This window comes from Athene cunicularia, assembly GCF_003259725.1.
Source record: "Athene cunicularia isolate RWA chromosome 4 unlocalized genomic scaffold, athCun1 chr4_part1, whole genome shotgun sequence".
NCBI lineage: Eukaryota > Metazoa > Chordata > Aves > Strigiformes > Strigidae > Athene > Athene cunicularia.
The window spans coordinates 39,884,231-39,899,799 of NW_020799098.1; the positions used below are offsets into that span (position 1 = coordinate 39,884,231).

The 15,569-nt window shown below is 36.3% G+C and overlaps 1 protein-coding gene across 1 annotated transcript in view; it reads right to left on the bottom strand.

Moving 5' to 3' along the window:
• GALNTL6 (polypeptide N-acetylgalactosaminyltransferase like 6) overlaps positions 1–15,569 on the bottom strand; it is a 315,463-nt gene that overhangs the window by 261,041 nt on the left and 38,853 nt on the right. Inside the window, exon 4 of the mRNA XM_026847007.1 lies at positions 4,398–4,564. Within this exon, the coding sequence (XP_026702808.1) occupies positions 4,398–4,564 (167 nt within the window). The remainder of the gene's footprint in view (positions 1–4,397; positions 4,565–15,569) is intronic.

A 15,569-nucleotide genomic window follows, 5' to 3' on the forward strand; every position in this document is an offset into this window, starting at 1 on the left:
ATATTTGTTACTGCTAATAAATTTATTGCTGGCTGTTTTTTTTTTTTTTTTTTTTTTTTTTTAAATAATAGGTGCTGTACCAGTTAGACAACTATGTGGTAAGGTAAAAATGATTGGTAAGTTAATTTTACATGCATGGGCACATTTGGCATTAGTAATAAGTCACAGGTCTGACTATGCTAATAAACTCCTTAAACCACAGAAGGAATAAAGGCTGATGTGCAAAACTATGATGTGCCAGCAACCTACATGAACTGTTTGACTAATTAATTATGAAAATCTATGTTTACCCAAAGTTAAAACATTAATTAGTATTTTTAGTAATCCTTTGTAAATGAAAGCTGTTCTGTAACAGAGCCAACAAAAACCCGCTTCCTTTTTCATTTTGCCCTTTTATCTAAAACTGTTGCCACATTCTGCTTCTTGCTATGTTTTCAGAGATCTGTCTCTCAACAGACTAACTTCAGAGCAAACTATGCCAACAGTAAACACCACATCCTCAAATAAACCTGCAAACCACTGCCGCCCCATTTCAAAATCCCTCCCAGAAAAAAATTACTTTCCACAAGTCTCATTTTCCCAGAAACTAGGCTTACAATACCAGAGCTGCACACAAAGACACTGCAGAGACACTTGACACAGAGGTATGTTGGTACCTCCAATTTAAAGGTGTTCATCTTCCATTGCAGGTGACACTTACTGAAACTGGTAGGTCTTTAACTTACAGAGAATTTGGAATATAGGGTTTGCATGAATCAGTTATGGGAACTGCAACCCAAAATCCATCACAATATCAGAAATATTCTGCAAAGCTTAGTATGCAGAGCTATATATACCACTAAACTTTAGTGAAAAAGATATGATATTGGACCTAGAACTGAGTTGTTTAGTGGAAGTTTCTAGTGAATGCCTGACTCCTAAATCAGTTGGGAAGAGTATACACATTCTTAAATTTAAGCGTCTGACAGCACACAGCATAGACAGTTCCCTTATTAATAGCTTTCTTAGGCAAGCTAAGTAGAAGTCTAATACTTGACTCTGTTATATAGAGCTTGTCAAGAGACAATATATTGCTTGTGTTAAAACTTCTAGAAACTCTCGATTCCATTTCCTTTCATCTTACCAGTGCACCACTATTTGGGAATTTGTGTTTACAAATAAGTGTTCTGTTGAAACAAAGAGTTGCACAATTTCCTTCATCCTATTCCTTCATTATTATATGAACAAACATATTTTGCAACTTTGGATACCTAAATTTAAATCTACATTTCCTTCTGTCACAGGTGACTTTTACATTAATGTATTTTTTAATATGTTAGATTTGTCCATAACCAAATATCGCACTTCCAAATTTTGTAACATTGCTTACCTCCCTCTTAATACCAAGTCTCTAGTTTGCATTATATTGATATTTATAAAGATGCAGCTGTCCTTTTTCTTTTATAACATTTGAATGTCATAATTTATGGTGAATATTATGTATGAACTATCTAAAGTTTTTGGTTTTGATAACAAAGGCCTAAGAAGTGAAAATGAATAAAACAAAAGGCACACAAGTAAATCTGCAGTCAAACCAGCAACGTGCTGGGTATCTGGCTGTTCACTAAAATATTTTCATCATCTGTTATCAAAAGTTCTTTACATGCATTTCAGTATTTATATTTGCATTAGTTAAGAAAACAAAAAAGCTCCATCATTTTTATCCATATTTTACACAGCTTTCAAGTTTCTGCTTTTTCTCATCTACTCTAAAAAAGCCAGGGACTGGCTTTTCACAACAACTTCTTAGACTTTTGTAAAAATGAGAAGTTTGATTAGTAGAACACCCTAGAGAAAAAACATTTGTCATTTAATCACTACTTTAAAAATAACAGTGGTATTGAAATATCCCATTCTCACTTTCAATTGCCTAAAAATGATGTTTAGGTGCTTAGCAGAAAACTCTCTATAATATGTTGCAGAACAGGTATAGCATACACAATATCAACTTAAATAGTATATAACTGATTTCACAAAATATAATAGACTTTTATCAGCTATTTGACATATGAATCTTCATGGAGAAATTATACAATGAGAAAAGGGGTCACAGATTTATCACTAATCACTATACTGCTTTAACACAGCAGTAAACTTTGCATGCAATGATTCTATCAGTTTTGACACTGATAGAACACACATATAATTTTTGACCTCATCTGTCTTCAGTGTCTTTCATACAGTTTTACTGCTCTCATCAGCCTAGGAAAAAGCAACTAAAGGATGAAGGACTAACAACAGTAAGGTAGGCATCTATCCAATCACTTGTAAAAAAAGATTACTTCATGAACTGTGAGGGAAGTAGGATTGATACCAGTCAGCATTTTTTCAATATAAAAAACCCCAACAGTATTACATGTGGACATCTCATGAAAAAGCAAGAAGGGCACAAGAAAACATGATACAGCCTCAGTTAAATCCAGTTTAGAGGATCACAAATATAAGATTAAATCTGCTTCAGATGCACCAAAGTGATTCACCTGACTTGAAATTCAGTGTTACTGCATTCAGAGATGCCAGAAGACTGTTCTTATACATTTGCTCTTCTCAAAACATATAGTACCAAACATGCTCCAAGTTCAAAACCAGCAACCACTTGAAAACACATTTCTAGTCTTTAATTTGATAATACCAAATACCAGATAAGCAGATCTTCCTAGTAGTACAACAGTTCTAGGCCAAGGTCCATACAGGTGGTCTTAATAGATTTCTTTCAGATTTTTAAACCAGACACATGTTAAGTACTTCTACACTACATGAAACATTGCTTCCATCTGAAAACCACTTGTTCCACTGAAACATTAGATAAATTTATATAACTAGAAATTAAGAAGATTCAGGAGATTTTTATAGTGTTATAGGAATACATGTTACAGATAATATTTACTCCCAGTCATCAGCAGAACCTAAGCTAGGGCAGTCAAGAAAGAGCAACAGAAGTTACAATATTTCCTGCTTACTGGCATTAACTCTTTTTCTAAGAACTGGGAAATAAGCTTTCTAAAACATTAAGGCATTTAGAAGTATATCAACAACAGTCGGTATGATCTTCATAAAAAAAATCCTACAGCATCACCATATTGAGCAAGCATAGTCTCAGTTGCTGCTCTCTCAGTATAAGAAGGATTTTTACTTGTCAGACACTTCATAAAACCAACACTTCCATGTAAGTTGTTTTCTACTAGGAAATTGTTAGCCTGCAGAAAAATTGATGTGTTACTTTACACTTGTTGTTTTGAAAACTTTCACCCATGGTCTAGATTTTTTTTAAATATAGAATAGCCAGAACTGTGCTCACTTCATAATTTCACTTAAATTGCATTACAGATAGAGAGGCAGTTCATCAAAGGACATATTGCAACTAAAGCAACAGATATGAAAGAATAAGATAGATGTCTGCAGCATTAATCTTTCTAACCCTTGAAATACCAAGTTTAAATTCCTACAAAAATGATTCTACTGCAGTGCTCTACTAAGATTGTTCGCATTCACCCAGGGGCTTCTCACAATAGTAGGTCAGAAATCTGCTCCTGTAAGTTCATAGCCGAGAAAGTTTTTACCTAAAACATTAGCAAAGACCACAATCCTCTCTTTCACTGTCTATCAACCCACTCAGAACAAGGCTCACATACACAGTAGTTAACTGATGTTTCAACAACCAAAAAAAGCCCCAAACACCAATGTCAAAGCTCTTCGTGCTTGAAGTAATAAAATATATACTGAAATTTGAAAAGAAAAACTATTTCCCAGTTCCACATCATTATTACAGATTAATTTTACTGAAGGAATCGTTAAGTTTCATTTAAAGAACTTAGAGCATTAATTTCTTGTGTTACATTCAAGAAGTAATGATGGCAGAAGTCAAAGTGATTGCAGCTTTCTTAATTTTGCTATAGATAGATGACGTAAACTTTGATTAACTATTCTGAAGCAGTTTTTCACATTCCATTCAAGAGTCTAATTTCTCTGTATGGATATTTTGTACTAGTATATGAAGCTATCTAATACAATAATATTCCAGGATTAAAGTCTAATGAGTTGCATCCAAAATGGTCAAAGTTAATAGGTTTTCTGAGTAAAATTGAAGCCGAAGTAAAAAGATGTTGGAACACTAAAATTTGCAGTATTTCAGAAATAATATATTTAAAATGCTATATTAAGGGCCAATGAACTTCAGTATTCATGCTAAGTAAAACAAAGGCCACTTATACATGTTTATTCCAGCTAACAATCAACCAGTACTCCAAGGCAAGCAGTCCAGCAGTTACAGTTTCCTCACTTTTTGTTCCCCTTTATTTTTTATATGGGCCACACTTCATTATAAAGTTCACGTTAAAACAAAACTGGTTGGGCCTTACCTCTGTCACTGAAGTCATCCACAAGAATAATTTCTGCTATCAGGCTGTCTGGAGTGCGGTTGATAATACTGTGTATGGTTCGCAAAAGTGAAGTCCAGCCTTCGTTATGAAATGGGATAATTATGCTAGTATTTGGTAGCTTTTCCAAGTACACCTTGTGCTTACAGCTGGAGAGACAAGAAAATAATTGTATAAGCATACTGAAAAGTTTGAGTCAGCATACACTTCCATCCATTTGGGCCATTCAGCCATCATGGGTTCTAGCATAAAATCTAACAGCATAATGAAGCAGTATTTTCATGTGACAATAACTAGTTAATTTAAAATATTTATATTGCTTAAAACATACAATAAATCTGAACAATGACAAAATTTAACTGGCTGGAATTAGGTTGTTTTCCTTCACTGGAAACTTTTTCCTGCAAAGCGAGAGGACATATCTTCTACGGCATTATTTCCAGAAAACAAAACCTCTTATAAGAAAGAATTCTGAAACATAATATGATGCAAAAGAAAATCTGAAATTATCCTTTTTTCATCCATTAGCTGAAAAAGTTTGTAAAACCAGTCTACTATACCAAGAGACAAACTCGAGAAAGCAATTCAGTATTATCCTGGGTGACATATGCTTACAATATTGCAAAACAACAACATCCACAAATACAACTCCAACTTCATATCTATCTGCACATCCAAAATGATTGCTGCTGTTAAATATAGAGATAAAACACCACATGATTTTGAAAATGCAGACTGATACAAGCAAGAAAATATAAACAACTTTCCGTTTTTGAAAGCACTGCATCTTCAGCATCCTAATTGAACAGCATGTAGTATCAGTGCTTAACCTAACCATTTTCAATATTGAGTTGTTTACATATTTGAGAAAAAAAATTACTCTTTAAAAAAAAATAATGGACTTGCAATTCAGTTTCTCCTAATAGATGAGAATATTTCATGAAAAATGTTTAAGTTACTGAAGTTGGTAGGATCTGATCTTTCATGTTTTGTTGAAAAAGCGGGAAAAGGGACACATTCCTCTGTTGTTCCCATAGCATGGCATTTTCAGCTCTGGGGACAAATTAACTGAATGATTTCTCATTTCCCAAGAGAAAGTCACACCCTGAGAAAGGTATCCCTACAAGCAGAAACATGTCAGCTTTGCAATAAACAAAAGCAACAAAAAAAGAAAAAAAAGTTTAGACCTGCAAATTCTATGTTTAAAAAAGTACAGTTATCTTTGCTGCTTTTCAGAAAGAATAATTATGCATATCAAATACTGCTGTAGGTTATAATGTTGATTTACATATATTTGCAGTTTAGCTTGCATTTCCACTTTATAAATGTCACTTTGAAATCAATATTTACCAATTTATTGTACAGCTACCACACTGAAGAAGTGTTGCAAAGAAACCATAAAAATTCATAGCTACTACAGTTCCATTTGAAAAATATTAACTGTTATGTAGTTGTGAATAAACAATCAAGTTTTGGATGCTCTCTTAAAAAAATAAGATTTAAATTTTAATTCAGCCATTTCTTCCTAAAACATTGTGACAGTGAATTTACTGAGAAGCCATTTGAAAAAAGTAATACTTTTAGAAACTTTTTAATAAGCAGTTCACTGGTAGAACATATATGCACACTGCAAAAAGGACAGCTGCATCGCAAGAATGTTAAGGTTTGAAGAAAATAGTGCTCATTACCTAGTGTCAGAAAAGCCTAAGTATATATTCTAATGTTTTGTGAGGAAAAAAAAAAAAAAAATCCCCTTCAGCAATAGAATTCAGGAAAATTCTGTTTCCTATTTATAATAAGTAGTACAACAAAGGCAGCCCATTGTTATTATGTAGCTTCTTTCAGCTGGTAAATTAAGGAAACCACCTACCAAAACCACTACTTACTGTCACCAGCTGTTTGCTGACAGTGATGCTTCCTGGACTAGAACAAATGTAACTACTACACATATGTGTAATTCTTATGCTATTCTTGAAAGAAAGATTTTTTTTTTTTTCCTGTAGCATAACTTCCAGTAAGTATGATTTTAAAATTAGTAAATATTCCACCTCCATAAAACCCCAAGCCAACAAACAAAGACCAAACCCACTACACAAAACCAAGCAAAAGAATGCCACACATCAGATTACAACTTCTAAAGGGTAAGGAAAAGAAAATAATACCCAAACCACCCAAATACATCAGAAAGTTGTTTCTTTTTAAAAATGTTGCCCCTCCTGTATAACAATATACCTTGTCAAAAAGGTTGTACTGAGATTTATGTATTTGGATGGTCAATATTGTATAAGTATATACAGATGGGGAAGGTCATTGGATTTGGATATTCTCATTGGTAGAATACGCAATTACTCGAAACTAAGCGATGAAAAGGAGAAGCAACACCGAGGGACTTAGTTTATAACCATTTAATTCTTCCTATAGAACAGATGGCTCTATTAAAGAGAGCCATGCTTAGACGACAGAAGAGGACAACATCTTACATTTTCTTCACATGTCTCCATCATTCCGCTTGGACCTTTAATGATTATTTACATTCCTTTTTACTTTGACAGTCATTGCAAAGGTACCTGGTTATATGTGAATTGATTTCTAGTAAGAGCCACAAACCACCAAAATGCCCTTTTCATACTTTTCTCAAAAAAGCTCGTTGGGTACTCAAATTCATAGAAACTAAACCTTACATTTCATTTTCTATTATTAAGACAGTCTGTTAGGCTTCATAATGGTGGCCTTGACTCTTCAGCAAGTTACATTCTGTTCATTTTTAGCCCACTTGCTCTCTGACATGAGACTAACTGTAACAGAAGATGACTATGATTTAGAAGGCAGATCACAGAAATATGTTTTATGTGAAGTTCTATTCAGCATTAACTATAGCAGAATATAGCTGGCTCTGTGCTGTGATGGACTGCAGGACAGATCTGAAGGATAGCTGTAATGTTCAGGAAAGGGCCATAAATTGCAATAAAGATGCAGTTAGACATCCACTGCTGAGATGTTGGATTTGCCAAGAGAATAATCATATATATGTGCAGCATTTGTTCAAAGTCTATCAGCGTGGTTCTTTATATCCTGCATTTTACAAGTAATGCCAAAATACCCTGGCTGTAAGAAGACTACTTGAAAGCACACATAGTGCTTCTTGTAAGCCATTGCAGGTCCTTGTGCCTAAAAGAAAGAACTAGTTATCATATCACTAGGTCAGAGTGAAGTCCACAGTCACGAAGTACTATTATTTATATTTATTAATGATACCTACGACATAAAGCAGTCTAGGTAAATGCACGATTTATGTATTAACCAGAAAAGATAACAGTGTTTATATGCAACAGTCACTGGCAGAAATCCATAAATCTTGACATACACAGATTTATCTTAGCCAACATTTCAACTCATCTGTGTTTTACTGATGAGAATGATGTTTAAAACCAAAAAGCATCAGCAAGCTATCACATAAGCACTAGAAAGATACTTTTACCGTTAACTGCAACAATTACGTGTCAGCATCAAAGATTTTTAGAAGTGTTCTTTTCAACACTAGTTCATTATCAAAAATTCTATAGAGTGCATTTGGAGAGGTGCTGACATAAAGTTTGATCACAGCTTCAAACTAACCCTGTTTTATTATTTATGCTGGTTCCAAGGTTCTAACATACCTCATAAGTAACTATTTTCTTTTTCAGCCACTATAATGCCATACTTTCAAGACTACTTTTTTTTTTTTTGGCTCTCACCAAAATAACCTTAACATGATAACAGTGTTTTAAGGATTCCTAAGCAAAATACAGACCCTGATTTCAGTAATTTGGTTAACAGCTTAATTATCCTGTGGAATGAATTTTTTAAAAGTGAGATTCTTGATTCTCCAAAGAAATAAGAAATTATAATTCAAGAGTCTTTCCTATTTACCGAAAGAATGCAATTTTACCAAAATTTATTAAAAAATAAAGCAAGGTTTACTGTTGAAAGGAAAAATGCTATGTATAAAAGATTACTGTCACAATCTGATTTTAACAATGTTTAAATGAGAACTAATACTCATAAGTTAAAACTTTTTGAAGTACAGTATATGTTAAATGAAACTGAACTGACTTCCTATAGAAGTATTTAAAATATTGCTGACCAAAATAAATTTATTTGCCAAAGTCTCATAATTTCAGTGGAAAATTTTGTCAAACTTAATCAGTTTAGAAAAAGATAGTACTCCAGTTGTCAGCCTCTGCCTGAAGACCCTGCAACTTACTTGCACACTTTAAATGACTGTAGGCATTATGTGGAACAGTGTTATTCAGGTAGTTTGAATGGCAGAATTAAGCATTCAAAGAACACACTGACTTTCATTAAAGCCTGGAATACTGGAAAATCCACAAAGACCTGGAAGTAAATCCTAAAATCAATATGCAAAGAAGGTCAGTAGATTTAAGTGTATTTAAGTTTAGCTGGTTTCAGTCAAGTAAGGGTTTGCTCCAAGATCTAACTCAGCATATAGAAAAGATTGTAACATAGCTGATGTCAATCAACATTACTTTATGTTTTCATTTTCATTAGCAAATCACAGTGCATCTGATAAAGACAAATCTATTATTGTAGAGCTTTAGTACCACATCATATTCTGATTAAGGAATAAAAAAAACCACAATAAACACCCCCTCCCAAAAAAAAAAAAACCAAAAACCCAAAAAAAACAGTGGGGAATTGAAAAAGAGAGTGAAACTACTAGGCCTTTGAAAATAATTTTTATTACTAAGGTATTAGTTGCTATTTTTAGTTTGTTTTCATCAGGACCAGTTTTTACCCTAGTGGCATTTTCATCTGGATTAATTTTTAAAATAACTCATAAGGAAGTTTGCAGTAACAAGACTGATTTGAATGGCAAATGAAGACAGGTCATTTGACTCCGATAACTCCGTTCTGTGTATGCTGTAAAACGGCTCATTTGAATGAAATGTATGTTAGCATAAATATATGCAAAGTCTCAGGAAAAAAAGCCTCCCATGAAATTTGATAATCTGGCCTATAGGAAAGGTAGAAAACTAAATCAATCCACCTGAAATTAGTACACCAAACTGATTTTTCACTTCAGCTTTGATCACAATAATTTCCATGAAAGTCTTCTCAGTAATTAGTCCTGGCTATGTATGCATAGTCAACATCATGCCCACACTGATAAGAGGATAAATATTTAAGGATGCTAAGAGCACAGTATTTGACTAGTTTTCCACCGTTTTCATTATATTTTTCCTCACTTTCATCCTTATCGCCATACTTTGTGTTTCCTCAGATAACCAAAGTAGAATTTTTAATGTTTAATGTTTGAGGTAGCATTCATTCACTTCGCTCAGTAACGCACCAAGTTGTACTTGAGGTACAGCTCCCTGTAAGTTAAATTGCTAGAGTTAAGAAACCTCACACTGAGCTCTTCCTCAGCTGCCCCTGTTCAATTACATGACTAATGCACACTCCTCATCAATGTCTAGTAAGTGACCATTTACAGAACTGGAGGCTTAGTTGTTCAATGTTTGATGCCATCTTCCCCAAAGTATTCTGAGAGATGCTGATCAGTTGTCTTAGCTCACATACACGCTTGTATCTCTAGATAGATGTCATGCTATATCACTATAGCACCCAGGGCAGCGGAACAGCAGGCAACTGCACATTCTGGCCAAACAGACCCAGGGCTCCAATCTTCTCCAGAGGACAGATCTGGGTTTATTCCTAGCTTTATAGACGGACAGACCAGGGTGTTGAATTCAAGCAGCTTGCCCATTTCACAGCTAGGACTGGAATCCACCAATATATGGGAATGTTATCTCTCTTGTTCTTACACTATGCAGTCTCAACATACGTGTGTATGTTCAGAGCATTGAGAGACAGTGGCTTTCAGTGATTAGGACTCTTCTGCCTACACTACTAACTATATAATACTACTACCACATTCGGATCTTGGATATGGTTTCCAACTACTATGTAATTATAAAAGTATCTGTATCAGACATACACGCTGAACTGATATGCCTATTCTCTTTCCTCCCTATAAGTCTGAAGACACACCTAATACACAAGTTACATCTAAAGATCTCTCCTCCACCCTTAAACACACACAGGGTAACTGTTTGCACTCAATCAGAAAATATCACACAGAACAGCCGAGAAACCTAGCTTACCACTACTCCATATGGGAAGTTAGCTCTTAAACCAAAATGATTTGCTTCTGCAGTATAATACTACTGCATTCTGGTACTGTTATAAAGGCAAACTGGAAAGTGAAAGTCTGTAGTATTCTCTAGGTGGACTTCTAAATATAAAGGGTTTAGTTCAAATTTTTGTATTTTTAAACCATGAACCTGGCCTAGACACTTAAAAATGCAGAACTTTTCACTGAACTCTGTCTCAAATAACTAGTCTTTTGGTTGTACTTTTAAAAATGAATAAATGGCTGCCATCAAGAGTATTTTAAGAACTTGGAAAGTGCAGTATCCAAATGTCCAAATCAACAAGTTGGGATGGGATAAGGGGATAAAGAAACAACCATACGTATATAGGACTCATGACAGGAATACTATTTAAGGGGGGAAACCACCTGACAATTGAAACTAGAAAAGCGCTCCTATGCAGCATAAACATTTTCTGCTTAAACTTAATAGAATACTACAGAAGGACCTTAATAATGTACTGCAGACACTTTTCCAAAGATATGACTTTACTTACATTTAAATATCACATATTTAAGTGTAGCACACCAGGACTTATTTATTTCAACAACAGTGAATAATAGGTTCAGTAGTTAAGGTTACAAGAATGACAATTTCTTAGCATAAATGTTACCAGATTTCTGCACATTTATTAAATAGTAAATCTTAAATCTCAGAATAATTTCTACATTAAGTCTGAAAATGATATACAAGTGTCTTAGTAGAAATACCTAGGAAGAAAATAACCATGATAAGCAGCTGTCATCCTGCTAAACAAGTAGCTCACGTGTATTTTCTTACTGAAGTTATTACATTAGCATTCAGAACAAAGGGAGTTTAGAAGAAGAGACCATGCAGGGGGCTTTATGCATTTCTCTCACACAAATCCTCAGAATTATGAAAAAAAACATTTGCAATGTGGACTTTGTGAGGAAAAATATTTTATAGACACAAACACTTGTGTATGTATGTATGAAAAAATTGGCACCAAATTTTGAATTTCCTTATGACTTAGATACAATGACATTTTCAAGATTATTATTGTGAATCAGAAGTTATGAACATTGAATTATAATTTCAAATATTGCTATCCTTGATCAATCTTGTCTTTCTATATTTCAGAACTTAATATCTGATATATCTTATTAAAGAATAACTTTACATCATTAGATTTGTCCCATAGAGACTTCCAGATGATACGCTTAAAAACAGAATGACAGAATCAAGGTTGGAAAAGACCTTGAAGATCACCTAGTCCAACCATTTACCTAACACTGGTTGTTCTCAATTACACCATATCCCTCAGTGCTATGTCAACCCGACTCTTGAACACCTCCAGGGATGGGGACTCCACCACCAACCTGGGCAGCCCATTCCAACACCTAACAACTCATTCCATAAAGAAATACTTCCTAATATCTAGTCTAAACCTTCCCTGGCACAACTTGAGGCCATTACATCTTGTCCTATCACTTGTTACTTGGTTAAAGAGACTCATCCCCAGCTCTCTGCAACCTCCTTTCAGGCAGCTGTAGAGGGCGATGAGGTCTCCCCTCAGCCTCCTCTTCTCCAGACTAAACACCCCCAGTTCCCTCAGCCGCTCCCCGTACGACCTGTGCTCCAGACCCTGCACCAGCTCCGTTGCCCTTCTCTGGACACGCTCGAGTCATTCAATGTCCTTTTTGGAGTGAGGGGCCCAAAACTGAACACAGGAATCGAGGGGCGGCCTCCCCAGTGCCGAGTACAGGGGTCAGATCCCTTCCCTGTCCCTGCTGGCCACGCTATTGCTGACACAAGCCAGGATGCCATTGGCCTTCTTGGCCCCCTGGGCACACTGCTGGCTCCTGTTCAGCCGGCTGTCAATCAACACCCCCAGGTCCCTCTCTGACTGGCAGCTCTCCAGCCACTCCTCCCCAAGCCTGTAGCTCTGCTGGGGGTTGTTGTGGCCCAAGGGCAGCCCCCGGCATTTGGCCTTATGGAAACTCCTCCAGTTGGCCTCAGCCCATGGCTCCAGCCTGTCCAGGTCTCTCTGCAGAGCCTCCCTACCCTCGAGCAGATCAACACTCCCACCCAACGTGGTGTCATCTGCAAACTGACTGAGGGTGCACTCGATCCCCTCATCTAGATCATCAATAAAGATGTTAAACAGGAGTGGCCCCAAAACCAAGTCTTGGGGGACACCACTTGAGAGTGCTGAAAGAGCTGGCTGGGGTACTCACCAAGCTGCTTTCCATCATTTACTAGCAGCCTCCCTGAAATCTCTCTTCACTGATTTTGTACTTGTCTCAGTAATATCATCACTACCCACCTGAAAAATCACAAGATAGTAGTAGTCTTTACATCTCATTAGAGTGGGGAGTTTTGCTGTGAGGTCCTTCACCTGGGCCCTAGGGAGGCAGCAGCCTTCCCTATGAAGCCAGTCTGGTCTTCATATTGGGCCTTCGACACCCCTCAGATGGATTCACTCACTACAATGACATTTCTGGGGTTCTTTTTAGAATTGGCTTTAATACCTGCTCTAGGGCAACCTGGCCTTGGTGGGCTTTCATCTTCCTCCTTATATGGCTCATTGTCTTCTTCTTTCTCTGCTTCATTAACAAGTTCCAGAGGCACATATCTGCTGTGAAGGGACACCATGGAAGGTGAGGGAGGTTGGGAGGGGATTTTCCTACCTCCCTGAGCAGGGACCTTTTTCCAGTCTCCCTCATCTCTTAGGTCCCCTCCTTCTGCCTGGTAGCAGAAGGATGAGGGATCGCCTGCCTCTTTTGGAGCCTCCATTTGTTCCTTTTGCTTCAGGAGTGCTAAGGTGCTACTCCACCAATCAACTTGCCTTTCACACTCCCTTAATACTACTTAATCTTTCAACCTCTTCTTTAAGCTCGGCCACCAGGCTGAGCAGGTCATCCAAAACCTCTCTACCAGGGCATAAACTGTTTCTATATTAGTTTTCAAAGCATTAAATACCTCTTCACTATCTCTGGCCGAAGAATCTTCATCTCTCCCTTCCATGATTCGATACATTACTAAGCACTAATCATATCTATGATTATGTTATTTATTACTGTTTTGAAAAACTGAACCCAGAAAGCTCCATGATACTGTTTATACACACCTACCACAAGCCAACAGAAAATTGCTGCTATCAAATCAAAGTAAATGCATATATATATGTATAAGCATAAATAACTAAGTGGAACTTTCTACAAGCTTTGTATTTGGCAAGCTGTTCCTACTGTTTGTTTTCATAGCTGAATATTTGGCTCTGGGAGTTCAAGGCTTATTCATAAAAATGACACACTGTCACACCCTTTAACTTGCTTTAAAATAATAATACTGATTTAGTTATTCATTTGAGATACAGAATTCTTGTGCTGGGTTGAAACAAGAATCAAAACTGAGTTCCTGAATAAAACAATTTTAGAGTCAGTTTCCAAGTTGCAGGAAGACTTCTAGAAGTTAAATAATGGTAAGAGGTTTGTCTATCCCTGAAATACTAACCTGCCTCAGGAAGAAAAAAAAATTGTCACAGAAACACCTGGAAGCTATTTGCAGCAGGCACCAATATAATACAACTTGATAAGAGGACCAGTCATAAAAAGAGAGTTAGTGAAAAGGAGTTACAATTACACCTCTTTGTTATTCACTACCCAGAGTCTTAAGACTATTATAGTTTCATTTTGTAGGTTAGCCTACTCTGCCAGGCAGAAATAAAGAAATAGCATCCTTTTACTTCAAGGTATAGGGACAGTTCTGTTTAATTCCCAGATGAGTTTAAGTAGGAAAAAGCCTCCTAAAACATCATACTAGCTTAAAAGATGCAGAACTGCAAAATTCTCCATGTTTACAGCTTCTCTGTTAACAGAAACATGCAGAAATCTACTACCTCTGTAGAAGACCAAATGAAAGAAAATGGGCTTCCAAAGTGATGAGAAAGGAGAGCAGAGCTGGCACCATTTCAGCCACTTTACAGCAAAAGCTGATTCATAAAAGCAGCAATTTGTTTGACCCTGTGGATATAACAACAACAATATTTTATGCACATTAAGGGATGCCAATAGCAATGCCTTGGACAGTTACCAGGCTCTGTGCCTTCTAGACACATCAACAACCTTGTGAACTACCCTTTCTGATAGATAATAGCAAAGGACAAGTATCTTGCAGACATCTCTGCTGCATTTCGGAAGCAACGTAGCAGCCTACTACAGCAGTTACTGGATCACAGAAGTAGTCCACCTTCAAATTTCTCCTCTTACTGAAGTGCAGAGAAAGTTAGAGCAAAACAAAGATTTTTCAACTTTTTTTCCCCCCATTGGCTTTGTCAGCACACACCCTCTTAGCTGAGCTGCCTTTCCAGATCTGACCTTTTCTTTCCCTTTATTAAAGGAACTACAGCACCCACTGGGCTCCTAGCTACTGACAAGCCCTCTATAAGCTATCAGGACAAAACATTTTCCAGTGAAGATTTACATAGTAATTGTCTTAGCACGTCAAAGTATTCAATTTACAGCAACAAGCTTCAGTCACACCGTGTTTCTGTTCCAATCTAGTCTTGTCAACCAAGCCTGATAAAGTAGTGATAACCAGTAATTTCTGCTGCTATTTGACAAGACTGTAAAATTAGCTTGAGTGTGAGCTGATGGAGAGGAAAGAAATCTTTATTTTCACAGTGGTTCACAGCTGGGAAGCAAGCAGGTATTGCTAGGTATGGGCCTCAATAAATGTCACAACAGTTTTCCCTACTAGAACAAATAAACCTCCAAAATATTATTGCTGTTTTCATGAAAAACAAGAAATGAAATTGTACAGTAGAAACAGTTTTCATTATTGCTATTAAATGCTCTAACAAACAACGTGTCTTGAAAATTAAATAGGCAAAGCTTTGTGTTCTTTATGTAGTTTTTCCTCAGTACAGACTTCTCAGAGCTGAATTAGGTGCTTGTTACTTTATGGTAAATTGTATTAT